Source organism: Panthera tigris, chromosome F3, assembly GCF_018350195.1.
Source record: "Panthera tigris isolate Pti1 chromosome F3, P.tigris_Pti1_mat1.1, whole genome shotgun sequence".
NCBI classification, from domain to species: domain Eukaryota; kingdom Metazoa; phylum Chordata; class Mammalia; order Carnivora; family Felidae; genus Panthera; species Panthera tigris.
The window spans coordinates 17,304,996-17,323,478 of NC_056678.1; the positions used below are offsets into that span (position 1 = coordinate 17,304,996).

Genomic DNA, 18,483 nt, shown 5'->3' on the forward strand with positions numbered 1-18,483 from the left:
TGAAGCTGTTTTGACTTGAGGTGAGTTAGGAAGGAGAATGGTTACTATTCTTGAACACCTGCTTGAGGGTCTCCCAGAAGAAGCATTAGGTGTATTCCATATGTCTCTTGAAGGAGTTCCATTTCGTGTGACTACATTTGCAGGAGTCTTGTCTAACGTGCTCATTGGTCTCAAAATGGAAGGGATTGTTTTGTCCATCAGGGAGCCCTTTCTCAGCCTGCAGTTCAAGTAGAGGCCAGCTGTCTACCTGTCACAGATGATGGAGAGACCCTCTTGCATTGTATGGACCACGGAACTCGGTCACCTGGATGAACTAGATCTTGAAGCACCTGTGATTTTGGCCAGCCAAACGTCTTCTCTAATTTTTCTTTCTCGTATATTTTTATGAAGAAATCGATAGCCCAACCAACGTGGTCACCGACCGAGTGACAGAAGACACAGCGGTAGTCTCCTGGACCCCAGTCCGGGCTGTCGTAGACAAGTACGTGGTGCGCTACACCTCTGCTGATGGGGACACCAGGGACATGGCGGTGCCCAGGGAGCAGAGCAGCACCGTCCTGACGGGCCTGAAGCCGGGAGAGGCGTACAGAGTCTACGTGTGGGCCGAGAGGGGCAGCCAGGAGAGCAAGAAGGCCGACACCAAGGCCCTCACAGGTAACAGAGGAATGGGAGGCTAAACAGATTTCCTCACAGCAGGGAGGAGGCTGATTTTTGAATCAGGAGTCCGATGCCCACCTAGCATCAGCTCTTTTGCTTGCAGGGGTGGGGAAGGGGGTTGCAAGAGCAATTTCAAATTTCACAATTATGATTTCTCCCCTTTTCAAACAAAAGAGACCAGCCTTTTTACGTTACACAGAAGGTCATACTTATTTGGGTTAGAATTCCATATGCAACTCTCTCAGAGAAGAGTAACACTTCCTAATTTTCATTTTTTTGGACGTTGAAACTCAAAACATTTGGCTGACAGTGAATTTGAATGCTTATCTAAGTTTGCAGTGGCTGTACAGGCACTTTGCTTATAATCTGGAGCTCTCTTTCAGACCATGGAAATGGTTTGCATCCTGAGTCAACAGTCACCGAATGTACCAATTCTGCCTTTAAGCTTTCAGAAACCATACGGGTCCCTATATTTCACCCAGCTGTGAAATATAGCCCGCCTTCGGCCCAGCTTGGGTTTGCAGATGTCCTGAGGCTGCAGGGGAGCGTATCCCACACCCGCTTTGTGTTTAAACCCTCCGCTGGTACTGTCCCCGAGTCCAGAGCAGTCTAATCCTGGAGGCTGCTTGAGGTTGCAGACACTTGACAGGAATCCTAGAAAAGGATTTACTTATTCACTGGGCTCCGTTCTGGACAGTCACTTAGTACAGAGGTGCCCAGAGAAGCCATTAATTAGTTAGGAATGTGGATTCAGAAGCTCGACTGTCCAAGTTTTAATCCCAGCTCTGCCATTTAGTAGCTGAGGGACTTTGGGCAAGTCAGCTGACCTCTGTTCCTCACATTCTTGTCTGTAAAATGGGGCATATGAGTATTTACATTAAAGAGTTGTTGTGAGGGTTGCATGAGTGAATTCATGTAAGTGCCCGACATATAGCAAGGGCTACGTGAGCGGTAGTAGTGATTATTTCTTAGAACGTGTCTTAGTCTGCTCCGGCTGCTATAACAGAATATCATAGACTGGGGGGCTTAAACAAAAGAGGCTTCTTTCTCACAATCTTGGAGCCTGGAAAGCTCCATGATCTGGGCACTGGCTGATTCAGTTCCTGGTGAGAACCCTCTTCTTGGCTAATAAATGGCTACCTTCTTCCTACACCTTTATAGGGCAGAGAGAAGAAACTCAGGTCTCTTCTTGTGAGGCACTGATGCCACCATAGGGAACCCACCCCCACGACCTCACCTAAACCTAATTACCTCCGAATACCAGCAAATTGGTGGTTAGGGCTTCAACCTGGGAGTTGGAGGGGAGCACAAATATTCAGTCCATAGCAAATGCTAATCAGCAAACAGCCCTTGAAGTTTTTGGTTATTTTTTCATTTATTTATTTGTTGGTTTGTTTGTTTAAAGTTTATTTTGAGAGAGACAGAGACAGCATGAGTGAAGGAGGGGCAGAGAGAGGGAGAGAGAGAATCCCAAGCAGGCTCTGTGCTGGCAGCGGTGGGGGCTGGGGGGGGGGCGGACCTATGAATTGTGGGATCATGAACTGAGCTGAAACCAAGAATCGTATGCTGAATGGACTGAGCCACCCAGGTGCCCCTAGCCCTTGAAGTGTTTAATGGCATGTAGCCTCCTGGGTCCAGGTGGGCCTTATCTCCTCCAGGGGAAGGAGAAGTTGCCAGTAAGGAGGGTGAGATCTAGATTTGTTTAAACTAGCAGACTTTCTGTGAGGGGCCAGATAGTCCATGTTTTCAGCTTTGGGGACCATGCCGGCTCTGATACAACTATTCAGCTCCGCCATTGAAATGTGAAAACAGCCATGGAAAGTATGTAAATGAACTGGTATGACTGTGTTCAATGAAACTTTATAAAAATAGGCAGTGGGTCAGATTTGGCCCATGCGTTGTAAATTGCCAACTCCTGGTTTCTATTACACAAGGCTTTCTGTTTTCTGGGATTTTGAGTGTTGTGAAAGGGAGGCCTGTGGGTCAGTCTTTTTAAGATGGTGGGAGTTGGAATAGAGAAGAATCTTCCCCGCTCTCAGGTGGCGGTGGTGTGAGTTAGCACCTCAGCTGCCGGGGGGGGGGGGGTGGGCACTGGAGTGTGTTAGCGGTGGGAGCAGCATAAGGCGTAAGATGTAAGGATAGGATGGGCTGGTTGTGTCTTATTTTTAATATGCAAGTCTCTTAACAATCTTAAGTGGTGTTGGTGGTGGACAGAGGGGAGTCATGAAGGATGGGGCTGCAGCATCAAAGCCAGCTCAGAATCCCAGAACGAAACTCCCCCTTGTATGTCTGTGCTCCTCAAGGCAAGTTGTCTCCTTGGCTGTGTGCTCTGTCCAGCTGGCCTGGCCATGCGTGTCGAGCAATGGGGCACGGGCTTGAGATGCACTTGCTGTTACGGAAAGCTCAGCCATTTTGAGGAAGTGGTTTTTGAAACAGGATCATAAAGGCATTGCTAATCATGTACCCAACTACTTGGATTTCTGACTCAGAGGTTCACATTTCAAGGAGAAAGGGGGGAATTTCGTGCCTCGAATGACACTTGTAATAACAAAGAGCTTATATTCAAGCATTTTTCCATGTGAATATCTCATCTGTGATTTGTCATAACCTGTGAGGTAGGTACTGGTATTTCCTTCTTTGTGGAGATGAGGAGACGGAGACTTAAATTTGGAGTCTGTCCAAAGTCAGCAACTAAGAAACGGTGCCCAGATTCCAACCCAGTTTAACTGTATTGAAACCCAGACAGATTCCTACCCAAGTAGGATTATTTTTTTTTTTTATCAGCCCAGACCTCAAAGACCATCAGTTGAAGTCTTTTGGTGCTCTGGCTGTAGGCATAATGTTTTATATGGAAAGAACTAACAGCTCCTACTTTCAGAATATTTTTATTCCCAAATAAAATATTAGAGCCACTGCAGAGATTTACTGAAGTATAATTGCTTTCAGGTACAGGGAATCAGAACTCAAAGAGTGTATTATATAAACCCAGGGTAATGGAGAAATTTGTATATGAAGACCAATTTTTTTAAAATCCAGAGTCTACTTGTGGGTAAAGTTTATAGAGCTGAGACTGTTTTGGCTTTGTCTGAAAACCCTACGTCTCCTTACATGCTATTAGCTCATTCTTGGAATTTCAGACCACTTGCTTAATTAAACCCTTAAGTTATCCCAATCACTGGCACATAACAGATTCTGAAATTTGTTGAAATCATCATTTTGTCTGTGTATGTGCTGGCCTCTCTGGAACCACAGAGTTGGTAAATGTTACATTTCTTTCATCTCTCTTAAAGACATTGACAGCCCCCAAAACCTGGTGACCGACCGGGTGACAGAGAACACGGCCACCGTCTCCTGGGACCCGGTGCAGGCCGTCATCGACAGGTACATGGTGCGCTACACGTCCGCCGATGGAGACACCGGGGAGGTGCCGGTGGGGAAGGAGCAGAGCAGCACCGTGCTGACGGGCCTGAGGCCGGGCGTGGAGTACACGGTCCAGGTGTGGGCCCAGAAGGGGACCCGAGAGGGCAAGAAGGCCGACACCACGGCCCCGACAGGTAACGGAGCGTGCATCATCCCTGTGTCACTGCTAAACTCATGTCTGTTTCAGTTGGTTTTCCTTCCGTGACCTTGGCAGAAAGGGAGGTTTTACAGAGTGCAATGGTGCGCTTATAGAGTGCATTGTATGCCTTACTTCTATTTGATGGCTTCTCGTAGAATGCACAGCTCATCTTGCGGCCTTCAAACTTGGGTCTTTAAAGATTGATGTGATTGCTTGTGGTCCTTTGTTCTCTGCCTGTGCATCTTCCGTGTTGTGAACACACGAAGTGCCTCACCTGATACGGACTAAACGGGATGAAAGCACAAGTGCCTTCCATGTGGGGGGAGCTGGACTGTGATCCCAAACCAACTTTGTTTTCCCTCTTCACCTGTTTAAACCCTTTCTTGGAGCTTGTTTTTTATTTCTGCCCTTCAGATGAATGTTTTAGGCGGAGATAATAATAATGCTCTATTAGCTAAAAATAAGCAAGTATCTAGTCATTTTTAGTCCTCAACACATATCATTTTAGTAATTAAAATGTCTATATCAATACTTCATTTAAAGTTAAGTCTTCTCCTCTCCACTGGCGTGGGCCATTTGCGGGCTAACTATCTGCCATGGGAAGGGGGGTCTGCTCGACTGCTCTTGTATTTCCCTTCTTATACTTCAGACACCCTCCTTCTAGCATGCTAACTGTAGTTTCTGGCCCATTTATGTTTGGTACAGCTTGGAGAGAGGCCAGGGGTCAGGAGAAGGAGAGGTAAGGGGTCCTGCTTTACTTTAACCTTCACAGCTGCCCTGAGCCTGTCATGGGGCCTGACCAGTGTTAAAGCTAATGTTTCCCTCGTGGAGCACTTCTGTGCATTCTTCAGGGACCCTCTTACACTCTGAGCTGTCATCATAGTGATCCTGTGACAGATGCATCTCTCCTGGTGGTCCCTTCCTCTGCCTACACATGTGGGGTGCACTCCAGTGCCTTTCTGGTGGCATCACCTCACCCCTCTGGCTGAGTGTCTTGGACAGCTTCTAAAATAATCCCAGGTGGGCTCTTCTTTCCTTGGTCCATGTCTGGTCTATAGGGCATATGCAGGCATCCTTTATCCATTCAACTAGATACATGGTTCTTTTGCAGTGCTCTCTATCAGAGCAAACAGCCATTTTCTCACCCCTTAGGTATTTTAGATACATGTCAGACACCAGCCTACGGTGTTCCCCAAGCATTGGGCAGAGTTTCTCAGTCTTGACACTAGTGAAATATTTGGCTGGAGAAATCTTTGTTGCAGGGGTCGGTCTCAGGCACTGTATGCTGTTTAACAGCATCCCTGGCCTCTACCCATTAGACTCCAGTAGGCTCTGCATCCCACACCAAATTGTGACAACCAAGTAGGTCTCCAGATATTGCCAATCATTCCTGATTGAGAACACTTGCTCATTTGAGGTTTGGGTCTCACCCATGAAACTCAGTGTAACTCTGCCCAAAGAAATCCACTCTTGAAGTCCCATCCCTTTGGCCTCTCCAACCTCTTTCATTGTCTGGAGATGGTTTGGCCAGCCAAGGGCCACGAGACTGTTCGTCCTACTTTAACTGTGGGCTTTCAGATTGGAATGTAGATATCAGTTTTCTCAAGATAAGAGGAGTCCTGCTTGAACATATCATTGCACATATGAGACACGACCTAGAAGCAAAGACTTTAGGGAAACGACTTTTGCAATAAACTATTTGGAACAAAGACATGTTGTTATTTTCTTGGTGACTGCATTTTTGAATACCTTCTCTGTGTATAGTTTGGAGGAGCATAATCTTCTTCACTCATGAAATATCAGCAAGGTGATATCAATAATAGCTTATGGTCATTGGGCATCTACTCTGTGCCAAGAGTTGTCACAAAGGGCGTATTGCTAACTCATTTAATACAGCTAGTTTCTAGGGTATACACTAATATCTTGTCCTGCTTTTTTTATTCTGTAGACACTGTAATACTTCAGTATTTTCAAGGCCCCTTTTTACATGGTATTTTTTGTCTTGGTTTTCAGAGCCATCCAGTGAAATATTTACAATAACTATTAACAGTCCTATTTTATCCATGCATGGAGGTGAGGTGAGCCGTCCAAGGTCATGAAACAAGTTAGTAATTTATGAAATTAGATGTATGCGTGGAACATTAGTGCTCAAAAGAACATTAAAGTCTATCCGACCTGAACCCCAGATTTGCAGGTGATGAGGCTGAGGCCCAGCCAGAGACCGTTGAGATGTGCAGGACCACAGCTTTTCTGACTTGGATCTAGTGCTTATCCTGCTGTCGTGTGCTGCCTCCTCGAGGATCCAAGAGGCCAGCTGTGGAGAGAAGGTCTATGTCCCTAAAACAATTGAAAACTGACATAGGACATGGGAAAACCACAAGACCAGGAAACTGCCTCCCTTCAAGCAACACGGTCTCCCTCTTCAGTGCTTGTTAATGGTGCGCTTTAACTTTCCTTTCAGACATTGACAGCCCAACAAACCTGGTGACCGACCGGGTGACAGAGAACACGGCCACCGTCTCCTGGGACCCGGTGCAGGCCGTCATCGACAGGTACATGGTGCGCTACACGTCCGCCGATGGAGACACCGGGGAGGTGCCGGTGGGGAAGGAGCAGAGCAGCACCGTGCTGACGGGCCTGAGGCCGGGCGTGGAGTACACGGTCCAGGTGTGGGCCCAGAAGGGGGCCCGGGAGAGCAAGAAAGCCAACACCATGGCCCCAACAGGTAATAAGAAAAAGATCAATCAGAATTGAATTTTGAGCATGTGGATTTGAGTGTGCATGATACCCAAGAGGCGGCCTGAGATGAGAGACTTTGCAGAGAAAGTCACAGAGACCAAAAAGGACAGTGAGTCCTAGTAGTGACCTCAGTGAGGTGGTAATTGGTAGCTCTCTCTGCCTGGTCGTGGTGAGCTGCTCACGAAACCACTCAGTCCACAGGAAGGGAGAAATAAAGCTATGCGGTGGCCATGTTTTCAGCGGACTCAGCAAAGATGTTTATAGGCTCTGATTGTTGCAATGCTTGTGATAATACTTTTAGAATGATTGCCCGTGAAGCAGCCCATGATAAAATGATAAACTAGGTACCCTGAACGTCATGGCAGATGTTTAATGATTGTTGTGATGTGACATAATGTTGTTAAGAAGATGTCGTTCCTCATATATTTTAGGGAGCTAAAAGCCGAAAGTATGTTAAGCTTACAATGTGTAGTCTTTTGAAATTGAGAACTGGGGTTCCTTTCTCCCTTGACTCCCAGCAGATTCTGGATGGGAATACCATTGCCTTGTGCTAAGAGAGTTCTAGAAGATGAAATGAGAGTGGTGGGTGGTGGGTATCTCTTCCATGGCTTCAAAGCTTAGGCTTTCCAAATATCTTTTTTAAAGACATTGACAGCCCCCAAAACCTGGTGACCGACCGGGTGACAGAGAACACGGCCACCGTCTCCTGGGACCCGGTGCAGGCCGTCATCGACAGGTACATGGTGCGCTACACGTCCGCCGATGGAGACACCGGGGAGGTGCCGGTGGGGAAGGAGCAGAGCAGCACCGTGCTGACGGGCCTGAGGCCGGGCGTGGAGTACACGGTCCAGGTGTGGGCCCAGAAGGGGGCCCGGGAGAGCAAGAAGGCGGACACCATGGCCCCGACAGGTAATGGAGCCTTGTTCTTTGAGAATGTAAGACCTAAACCTATGGCTAATCAAGTTTTGTTTTCCTGCTTTGACACTGGTGGACTAGATGATTTATGGAAGAGCAGGATATTGTCCCTTTGTAGGAGATTGCACACACCATCCCTCACCTTCCTTTTACACATTACCTCCAAATAAGGAGCTCATATTGGCCTCATACTTTGGTCTTATAAAGATAGATGGTGATCGGTCCCATCTACCCACTGTTCCTCTGATTTGTACTCAATCGTTGAAATGTTTTGTCTTAAAAGGGAAAAGATATAAAGAAACCATATATGTTAGGATCTGCGAGCCTAGTACTTTAGGGAAGTGTTTTTTCACTCTGATCTTTTTGAAGCAAGGAAGGGTTATTGTTTTCTTAGGGGATAAATCCTCTCTGAAGCACTGTGTGCTCCGTTCTCAGGATCCTAAAGTTATACTTACATCCTGTAACAGTTCATAATTTTTAAAGCTCATTCATCTCTGTGTCCTCATTTTTTAAGAACAGACTTATTGAGATATGATTTACTTTCTATACAATGTACTCTTTTAAAGGATAAGGTCAGTGGTTTTTAGTGTATTTACAGAGTCCTACAACCATCACTATTATCTAATCAGAATATTGTCATCACTCCAGAAAGAAACCCCATGTCCGTTAATAGTGCCTCCTGCCCCCACTCCCCCTAGCCCTAGGACACTGTTAGTTTCTGTCTCTATAGAGACAGAAGGTCCTTATTCTGGACATTTCATATAAATGGATTCACACAGCATGTGGTCTTTCGTGACTGGCTTTATTAACTACACATAATATTTTCAAATTTCATCCATGTTGGAGCATGTATGGGTACTTTATTTTCTTGCCAAGTAATATTCCATTGTATGGATGTAACACATTGTTTATCCATTTGTCACTTGATAAGCATTTGTGCTTTTTCCACTTTTTGGCTATCGTGAATAGGGTTACTATGAGCGTTTATGTACAACTTTTTGTGTGGACATATGCTTTCAATTCATTTGGGTATATACCTAGGAGTGGAATTGCTGGGTCATATGATAACTCTATGTTTCACTTTTTGAAGAATGGCCAAGTTATTCCCAGAATGGTGGCAGTATTTTATATACCCACCAGCAATGAATGAGGGTTATATTCTTCAATTGCTTCGTCCTCAGAGGCATTTGGTGAGATGGGTAGAGCAGGAATCAATATCCCCGTTTTATAGTTAAGAAACCTCAAATACAAAGAAGTGAATGCTTTTTACAAGTCACAAAGTCAGCTGATGATTCATGGAGTCAGATTTGTGGCATATTCATTGCATATTATGGTACTTTCGTATCTATTTAGTAAGGCCCATATTTTACAAAGAAGGAACTGAGGTTCAGCTGGGGACAGCAGTGCTAGCTGTCCAGGGCCATGGCTGGCTGATGGCAGAGCTGGGCCTACATCCCCAGTCTGTTGGCTCTGCTCAGGGCTTTTCCTGTCCCTCTGCTCTGCATCTCTGGGCTGAAACTGCAAACGAGCTCTTCTGACTCTGGATACTCCTGCTCATTCCATTATCCTGTGCTGCCTTCTTGAGGATCCAAGAGTCTAGCTGTGGAGAGAAGTTCGGTCTTTGTGAAACACCTGAAAACTGACAGGACATGGGAAAACCACAAGACCAGGAAACTGCCTCCCTTCAAGCAACACGGTCTCCCTCTTCGGTGCTTGTTAATGGTGCGCTTTAACTTTCCTTTCAGACATTGACAGCCCAACAAACCTGGTGACCGACCGGGTGACGGAGAACACGGCCACCGTCTCCTGGGACCCGGTGCAGGCCGTCATCGACAGGTACATGGTGCGCTACACGTCCGCCGATGGAGACACCGGGGAGGTGCCGGTGGGGAAGGAGCAGAGCAGCACCGTGCTGACGGGCCTGAGGCCGGGCGTGGAGTACACGGTCCAGGTGTGGGCCCAGAAGGGGGCCCGGGAGAGCAAGAAAGCCAACACCATGGCCCCAACAGGTAATAAGAAAAAGATCAATCAGAATTGAATTTTGAGCATGTGGATTTGAGTGTGCATGATACCCAAGAGGCGGCCTGAGATGAGAGACTTTGCAGAGAAAGTCACAGAGACCAAAAAGGACAGTGAGTCCTAGTAGTGACCTCAGTGAGGTGGTAATTGGTAGCTCTCTCTGCCTGGTCGTGGTGAGCTGCTCACGAAACCACTCAGTCCACAGGAAGGGAGAAATAAAGCTATGCGGTGGCCATGTTTTCAGCGGACTCAGCAAAGATGTTTATAGGCTCTGATTGTTGCAATGCTTGTGATAATACTTTTAGAATGATTGCCCGTGAAGCAGCCCATGATAAAATGATAAGCTAGGTACCCTGAACGTCATGGCAGATGTTTAATGATTGTTGTGATGTGACATAATGTTGTTAAGAAGATGTCGTTCCTCATATATTTTAGGGAGCTAAAAGCCAAAAGAGTATGTTAAGCTTACGATGTGTAGTCTTTTGAAATTGGGAACTGGGGTTCCTTTCTCCCTTGACTCCCAGCAGATTCTGGATGGGAATACCATTGCCTTGTGCTAAGAGAGTTCTAGAAGATGAAATGAGAGTGGTGGGTGGTGGGTATCTCTTCCATGGCTTCAAAGCTTAGGCTTTCCAAATATCTTTTTTAAAGACATTGACAGCCCCCAAAACCTGGTGACCGACCGGGTGACAGAGAACACGGCCACCGTCTCCTGGGACCCGGTGCAGGCCGTCATCGACAGGTACATGGTGCGCTACACGTCCGCCGATGGAGACACCGGGGAGGTGCCGGTGGGGAAGGAGCAGAGCAGCACCGTGCTGACGGGCCTGAGGCCGGGCGTGGAGTACACGGTCCAGGTGTGGGCCCAGAAGGGGGCCCGGGAGAGCAAGAAAGCCAACACCATGGCCCCAACAGGTAATAAGAAAAAGATCAATCAGAATTGAATTTTGAGCATGTGGATTTGAGTGTGCATGATACCCAAGAGGCGGCCTGAGATGAGAGACTTTGCAGAGAAAGTCACAGAGACCAAAAAGGACAGTGAGTCCTAGTAGTGACCTCAGTGAGGTGGTAATTGGTAGCTCTCTCTGCCTGGTCGTGGTGAGCTGCTCACGAAACCACTCAGTCCACAGGAAGGGAGAAATAAAGCTATGCGGTGGCCATGTTTTCAGCGGACTCAGCAAAGATGTTTATAGGCTCTGATTGTTGCAATGCTTGTGATAATACTTTTAGAATGATTGCCCGTGAAGCAGCCCATGATAAAATGATAAGCTAGGTACCCTGAACGTCATGGCAGATGTTTAATGATTGTTGTGATGTGACATAATGTTGTTAAGAAGATGTCGTTCCTCATATATTTTAGGGAGCTAAAAGCCAAAAGAGTATGTTAAGCTTACGATGTGTAGTCTTTTGAAATTGGGAACTGGGGTTCCTTTCTCCCTTGACTCCCAGCAGATTCTGGATGGGAATACCATTGCCTTGTGCTAAGAGAGTTCTAGAAGATGAAATGAGAGTGGTGGGTGGTGGGTATCTCTTCCATGGCTTCAAAGCTTAGGCTTTCCAAATATCTTTTTTAAAGACATTGACAGCCCCCAAAACCTGGTGACCGACCGGGTGACAGAGAACACGGCCACTGTCTCCTGGGACCCGGTGCAGGCCGTCATCGACAGGTACATGGTGCGCTACACGTCCGCCGATGGAGACACCGGGGAGGTGCCGGTGGGGAAGGAGCAGAGCAGCACCGTGCTGACGGGCCTGAGGCCGGGCGTGGAGTACACGGTCCAGGTGTGGGCCCAGAAGGGGGCCCGGGAGAGCAAGAAAGCCAACACCATGGCCCCAACAGGTAATAAGAAAAAGATCAATCAGAATTGAATTTTGAGCATGTGGATTTGAGTGTGCATGATACCCAAGAGGCGGCCTGAGATGAGAGACTTTGCAGAGAAAGTCACAGAGACCAAAAAGGACAGTGAGTCCTAGTAGTGACCTCAGTGAGGTGGTAATTGGTAGCTCTCTCTGCCTGGTCGTGGTGAGCTGCTCACGAAACCACTCAGTCCACAGGAAGGGAGAAATAAAGCTATGCGGTGGCCATGTTTTCAGCGGACTCAGCAAAGATGTTTATAGGCTCTGATTGTTGCAATGCTTGTGATAATACTTTTAGAATGATTGCCCGTGAAGCAGCCCATGATAAAATGATAAGCTAGGTACCCTGAACGTCATGGCAGATGTTTAATGATTGTTGTGATGTGACATAATGTTGTTAAGAAGATGTCGTTCCTCATATATTTTAGGGAGCTAAAAGCCAAAAGAGTATGTTAAGCTTACGATGTGTAGTCTTTTGAAATTGGGAACTGGGGTTCCTTTCTCCCTTGACTCCCAGCAGATTCTGGATGGGAATACCATTGCCTTGTGCTAAGAGAGTTCTAGAAGATGAAATGAGAGTGGTGGGTGGTGGGTATCTCTTCCATGGCTTCAAAGCTTAGGCTTTCCAAATATCTTTTTTAAAGACATTGACAGCCCCCAAAACCTGGTGACCGACCGGGTGACAGAGAACACGGCCACCGTCTCCTGGGACCCGGTGCAGGCCGTCATCGACAGGTACATGGTGCGCTACACGTCCGCCGATGGAGACACCGGGGAGGTGCCGGTGGGGAAGGAGCAGAGCAGCACCGTGCTGACGGGCCTGAGGCCGGGCGTGGAGTACACGGTCCAGGTGTGGGCCCAGAAGGGGGCCCGGGAGAGCAAGAAGGCGGACACCATGGCCCCCACAGGTAACAGGAGGGAGGAGAACAGAAACTGGGGTCATCACTAGGGGTTGATGCTGCTGCTGAATTATGCCACTGCTGCCTTTTAGGTCTGTGACTCAGGGACTGTTTTAGGCAGGTTTGTTGGAAAAAAAACCTCATTCCCGTACCAAAAAAAAAAAAAAAAAAAATCAAAGCATAGTTATGGGGTACATATTGAACAGTCCTGTGAAGGTCTTAAAACTCTTTCCCCAGGCTTGTGTTTTAACAGCTCTGCTTCTCAGTGATAAAAAATTATAGAATGGCAAAAACAACATAAAATTCCGCAAAAGCACTGGATTAGAGAACTGTTTTGTGGCAAAGCTGTTTTCTGTGGGTTTGCCTTAATAGATGGTGCGTAGTTTAGAGGAATAAGTGTTTCCTTGGAGGTTGGGGCTCTGTGTTCATTTCGGCCTACGGCTAAGTTTTGGTGAGCATTTTCCAAGGGCCAGGCCTGCGATCCAGTAGCAACAAAACAAATATGATTGCTGCTGTCTTGCAGTCCAGTGGGAAAGACAGACAATCAACAAGGAAACCAACTTGTAACTATAATTATGATAAGTTCTATGAAGGAGATGTACCTGGCGCAGGTATAAAGAATAGCAGGGTAGGGGTGTTTCTTAGATGGGATGGAACAAATCCTGGTTAAGATACATATAGACAGAAACATCCAAATAACATATCCTTAAACAAGAAAGAAGCTTACTCTTCTCTTGTGGAGTGGGCAGAGTAGAAGTGGCCCAGGGCTGATGAGGTAGCCCCATGGCACAGGAGACCCCGGCTCCTTTGGTATTGTGTTCTGTCATCCCTAGGGGGTTGCCTTCGTCTATGTGGTCATCTGTCCTCATTCCAGAAGTGGAAAGGGACCTGGGAAAGGGAAGGACATGACTGGAACACTGCACACATCCTTTAGTTCTTCTCGTGTTCCACTGGCCAGACCCAAGGCACGGTGCCAGACCTCACTACAGGAAAGGCTGGGAAACGGAGTCTTCAGCTGGGTGATCACGTGCCCACCTTACCCTTCGGTTAGACCGTCCTCTCCAATTCAGTAGCCCCTGGCTGCCTGTGGCAGCTTAAATTTTAATTAATTAAAAGCAACTAAATTATTTTCAAAGTTGGACTCACCACATTTCAGATGGTCCAGAGCCACGTTTCTAATGGCCACTGTATTGGACAGGGCAGAATACTTCCATCATTACAGAGAGATCCACTGGACAGTATGCTTACGGAAGAAGGGGAGGATGGGTATTGGAGAAAACTAGCCGTTTCTGGCCGAGGGAAGAGTGCACCTGACGGCCCTAAGCTGCAGCAGCTGAGATGGACACGGGACCGCAAGGGGGCTGGTGTTGCTGGAGCGCAGAGGGCGAGAGAGGAGGTGACGTGGGGCGGGTGGGAAGGAGGCAGGGTCACTCACACAGGACCCCACGTGCCTGAAGGAAGGTTACATTTGTTAGAAGAACAACACGATGTCATATTTGTTTAAAACAGTTTATTCAGGCCACAGTGAAGAGAATAAACAGAGGACGTGACAAGGGTAGCGTTAGGAGGGTTAATGAAGACTCTAGTGTAAAATCCGGGCAAGGGGTGGCGATGGCCATTGGGAGAGAGGAGAGGGGGTATCTGAGCACATATTTTGGAGTTGTAAATGGCAGTATTTGTTGATGGATGAGGTGTGGGGCAGGAAGAAAACGAATCAGGTAAGACCGGGGTTTCTGGCTTGAGCAACATGGAAGGTTGGGGCATCATTTTCGGAGAGGGGAGGCTCAGAGATAAATAGGCTCGTTGTGGGGGGGGGGGATGTTAAGACTTTTAGACATTTAAGCTGGAGAAACTTGTGCGATTCCTTGGCTAATTGATTTATTCATCGATCCTACAAATATTGGTCGAGCGTCCAACACAGGCTAGGTGCTGTGCTGGGTATATGGTTGCGGATGCAAGCCAGGGGCTCGTGTATCAGGGAGCCGAGAGCATTGGTTGGCGTTCAGAGCCACGGACGTGGATGGGTTCGCTTAGGGAGAGGTGTAGAGAGGAAGACGGGACGGGGGCCTTGGTGCCCCACATTTCCAGGTTGCCGACAAAGGAGATGGAGAAGGGGTCGGGCAGTTAGGAGAAAACCAGAGGAGGGTGTAGTCACGCCAGTCAAGAGCCGAGAGCATTTTAAGACAGAGGGAGTGGATCAGCTCTGCCAAACGCCTCTGGGGGTGGCGAGCGTCCGTCGGATCTGGCAGTGCAGAGTCGGTGGTGACCTATACTAGTGGGGTCGGTGACGTGGTGTCAAAAAGTGCCAAACTTCACTGCTCGAGGAGTGGATGTGAGGGGCGGACTGATAGTGGAGGCATGCAGACTGCTCTCCCGAGAAGCCCGTGGGCTGAGGCGTGCAGAGGGGCGGGAGAGTGGGAGAGGCTGATGGTGCTGGAGAGAGGGCAGATGAAAAGGAGCAGAGTCCTTTAGAAGGCGGGAGGCTTCAAAGTTCAGAGCAGAGAGGGGTTTGTCTGCGTTTTAACACAGGGAAATGGCAGGATCTTGGGCGAGCCTTTTCATTCCTCTGGACCTCCATTCTCTTCCCCTTTTGTAAGAGACAAGAAGGTGGGAAGATCTGACCTCTCAGCTCTGAGACTCTGTAAAACAAAACCACCACATAATGTGGAGATAACAAGAAGAGGTTGTTCGAACAGCAGTTTGGGTGGCTTGTCTTGTTGTTCGGGAGACTTTTATTGTTATTTTTGTGGAAGCTAGAGAGAAAATTTCCATATTAATGTCCAGTGGTTTGTTTCCCTGGAAAATGGAAACCAGGGGCCTTTCACTCCTGGTTGCGATGGAATTGGATCATTATTAAAGGTAACTTGAATGGAGAGCTCCTAGAGACAGGGTCGGGAAGTAGGATGGTCTCCCTTGGCTCTAAAATGCAGCCTTTACTTTTTCAAAAGACATTGACAGCCCCCAAAACCTGGTGACCGACCGGGTGACAGAGAACACGGCCACTGTCTCCTGGGACCCGGTGCAGGCCGTCATCGACAGGTACATGGTGCGCTACACGTCCGCCGATGGAGACACCAGGGAGGTGCCGGTGGGGAAGGAGCAGAGCAGCACCGTGCTGACGGGCCTGAGGCCGGGCGTGGAGTACACGGTCCAGGTGTGGGCCCAGAAGGGGGCCCGGGAGAGCAAGAAGGCGGACACCACGGCCCTGACAGGTACTGTAAAGGCCTGGGACCAGGGACCCTGCACACCCATCAGAGCAGTCATCGTCTGTACCTAGGGGTGCAGAGGGGAGTAGGGAAGGCCGTTGTTTCACCTGAGGACATGCCTCAGAGTGGTTCCTTCTTTACCTTACGTGGATACGAGGGCTCTGATTGAGAAGAGTGTAGAGGACGGGTGCCTGGGTGGCTCAGTGGGTTAAGTGTCCCGACTCATGATTTAGGCTCAGGTCGTGATCTCGTGGTTCAGGAGTTCAAGCCACGTTGGGGCTCTGTGCTGGGAGCGCGGAGCCTGCTTGGGATTCTCTCCCTCTCTCTGTGCCTTCCTTCCACTGCTGTGCACTCTCTCTCTCTTTCAAAATAAATGAACTTCAAAAAAAAAAAAAAAAGTAGAGTGTAGAGGAGGCAGTGTGAAAGTGGAAGTGTGTGGCTTTTCCGGGTGGTTGTGCGGGGCCTCCGTCAGCTTGTCCTCCACCCTGCCCAGCTCCCAGGCTCTCCACCTGGATGTTAGAACCTGGCGGGCCTTGGGTCCAGTTTGGAGAAGAGGGAGGCAACGTAGCACTTCTGTGTCCATGTCCCGGATTGGGGGGCAGTGGTGGAGTGTCTTTCTCCCTCGCTGTCCCTTTCCAGTTAGTGATCAGAGGGGCCTGGGCTGTTGTGTTTTGCGTGTGTGGTGGGGCCTCACAGGGACCAAGAGACTCCCTGTGCCCACCCTGACGTCCTCGGGTCTCTCTGGACATCTGGGCAAGGGCTGGCCATCCCCTTTGTGGCGGGGGACACCATGTGTGGCCACTGGAGTTAGAGGTGCCTTGAATTTCTTTATTAGTTACAATTAGCAGGATTTTTTAATTAAAAGAGTAAAGTATACTTACAGTAAAAAAAAAGTTCAAACTATTCAAAGGAACACGTAGAAAGAAAAACTCTTGTACAGCCCAGACTCCTTAATAGTCAATGCTGTTCCCCAGAGGCAGCCAGTCCCTCCCTCCTTCCTTCTTTCCTTTTCCCTCCCTCCTTCCTTCTTTCCTTTTCCCTCCCTCCCTCTCTCCTCTCTCTGTCACCCTCGTTCCTTTCTCCCTCTGTTCCTTCATTATCTTCCCTTTGCTTCACTGTTCCCATTTAAAAAAAATTAATGTTTATTTTTGAGAGAGAGATAGACAAAGCATGAGTGGAAGAGGGGCAGAGAGAGAGAGAGAGAGAGAGGGAGAGAGAATCTGAAGCAGGCTCCAGGCTCTCAGCTGTCAGCACAGAGCCCGACACGGGGCTCGAACTCACGAGCCATGAGATCATGACCCGAGCTGAAGTTGGACACCTAATCCACTGAGCCGCCCAAGTGCCTCTCACTCTTCCCATTTTTAAAGACAATACCCTTATTGTGCCTTAGTGCCTTAGTGGCTCAGGGGGTTGAGTGTCCAACTCTTGATTTTGGCTCAGGTCATGATCCCAGTGTTGTGGGATCGAGAGCCCTGCTCCAGGCTCTGAGCTGACAGCACAGAGCCTGCTTTGGATTCTCTCTCTCCCTCTGCCCCTCCTGTGCTTGCATGCTCTCTCTCTCTTTCTCTCTCTTAAATAATAATTAAAAAAGACAACAATATTACCATCTTTGTACTTCACAGAAATGTGGAAGTAATTAAGACATCTCAAGTCCATAACCAGGGGATTGGTGGGCAGTCAAAGAAGTAGCAGAGGCCAGCTTAAGATATTTAAATAGTTAAGGTTTTGCTTTGATGTTTGGAAGCAGGAAATTTAGTTCTGTAGTGTGATGGAAAGAATAAAATCCATGCCAGATGTTACACTTAGAAAGTCAAACCGAGCTGATATTACAGAAACTCAAAATTTGTCAAAACATCCTAATTCAAAACAACAGCTGCCTGATTTCTATTAAAACATTGCAATTCCATTCTCGGCCGAAATGCTACTGAGGAGAAAATAGCCTGGAGACATCTTTTTTGGGAACTTCTAAATTAAAATCACCCTCTATGATGATTTTTCAAAATGGAAAATTTTCATTCAATATCTTATTTGGTTTAAAAAAACGAGCCATCTGACCAATTAATATGGTTTTGACTAGAATTCTTGCTGAGTTTTGGTTTCCCGGTCTCCAGAGTGTGTACTCCTCCCCCTCCCCTCCCTCCCCATCGCACGTTCAGAGCCACAAGGAAGGCTCTGCTTTTTCTCTGCCTCTTCTTCCCTCTCTCTCTTTCTCTCCTTCGCACAAGACCACCACCATCACGCCTTCCCCACGCTTTCTGTACAGGGTGTGCATCTAAGGCCATATGTTTAGTTAGGTAGGAAATAGAACTTTAAATCTCTATGCCAACTTAATGTTTGTCGCAAGCCCCCATTTTGCTGGTGGGTCGGTATCTCTGATTTAGGGGGCATGCTCCTTCTCCAGGGCTGTGTGTAAAGTCTTGGGTGGTTTCCCAGTGCCAGCTCTGTGGTCATCTTTCCAGGTAGGTGGTTGCCGGGACATGTGGTTTCTGTGCACAGGTTCCTCTCAGATCCGCACTCCAGGTCACTTCGGGAGCCCTGCCGTCACTGGGAATCTGCCTGCTGATCTGGATGATCTGGATTGTTCATACCCACCACTCTTGGAGAATCTGTGGGGAACCTGGGAGCATAGATG

The 18,483-nt window shown here is 48.0% G+C and overlaps 1 protein-coding gene across 1 annotated transcript in view; it reads left to right on the top strand.

The window, feature by feature from the left end:
* The window catches only part of TNN (tenascin N), a 54,831-nt gene that overhangs the window by 17,075 nt on the left and 19,273 nt on the right, over positions 1 to 18,483 (top strand). The window contains exons 6-14 of the mRNA XM_042976039.1: positions 391 to 654; positions 3,948 to 4,211; positions 6,678 to 6,941; positions 7,601 to 7,864; positions 9,616 to 9,879; positions 10,541 to 10,804; positions 11,466 to 11,729; positions 12,391 to 12,654; positions 15,594 to 15,857. Coding sequence (XP_042831973.1) covers positions 391 to 654; positions 3,948 to 4,211; positions 6,678 to 6,941; positions 7,601 to 7,864; positions 9,616 to 9,879; positions 10,541 to 10,804; positions 11,466 to 11,729; positions 12,391 to 12,654; positions 15,594 to 15,857 — 2,376 coding nt within the window. The remainder of the gene's footprint in view (positions 1 to 390; positions 655 to 3,947; positions 4,212 to 6,677; positions 6,942 to 7,600; positions 7,865 to 9,615; positions 9,880 to 10,540; positions 10,805 to 11,465; positions 11,730 to 12,390; positions 12,655 to 15,593; positions 15,858 to 18,483) is intronic.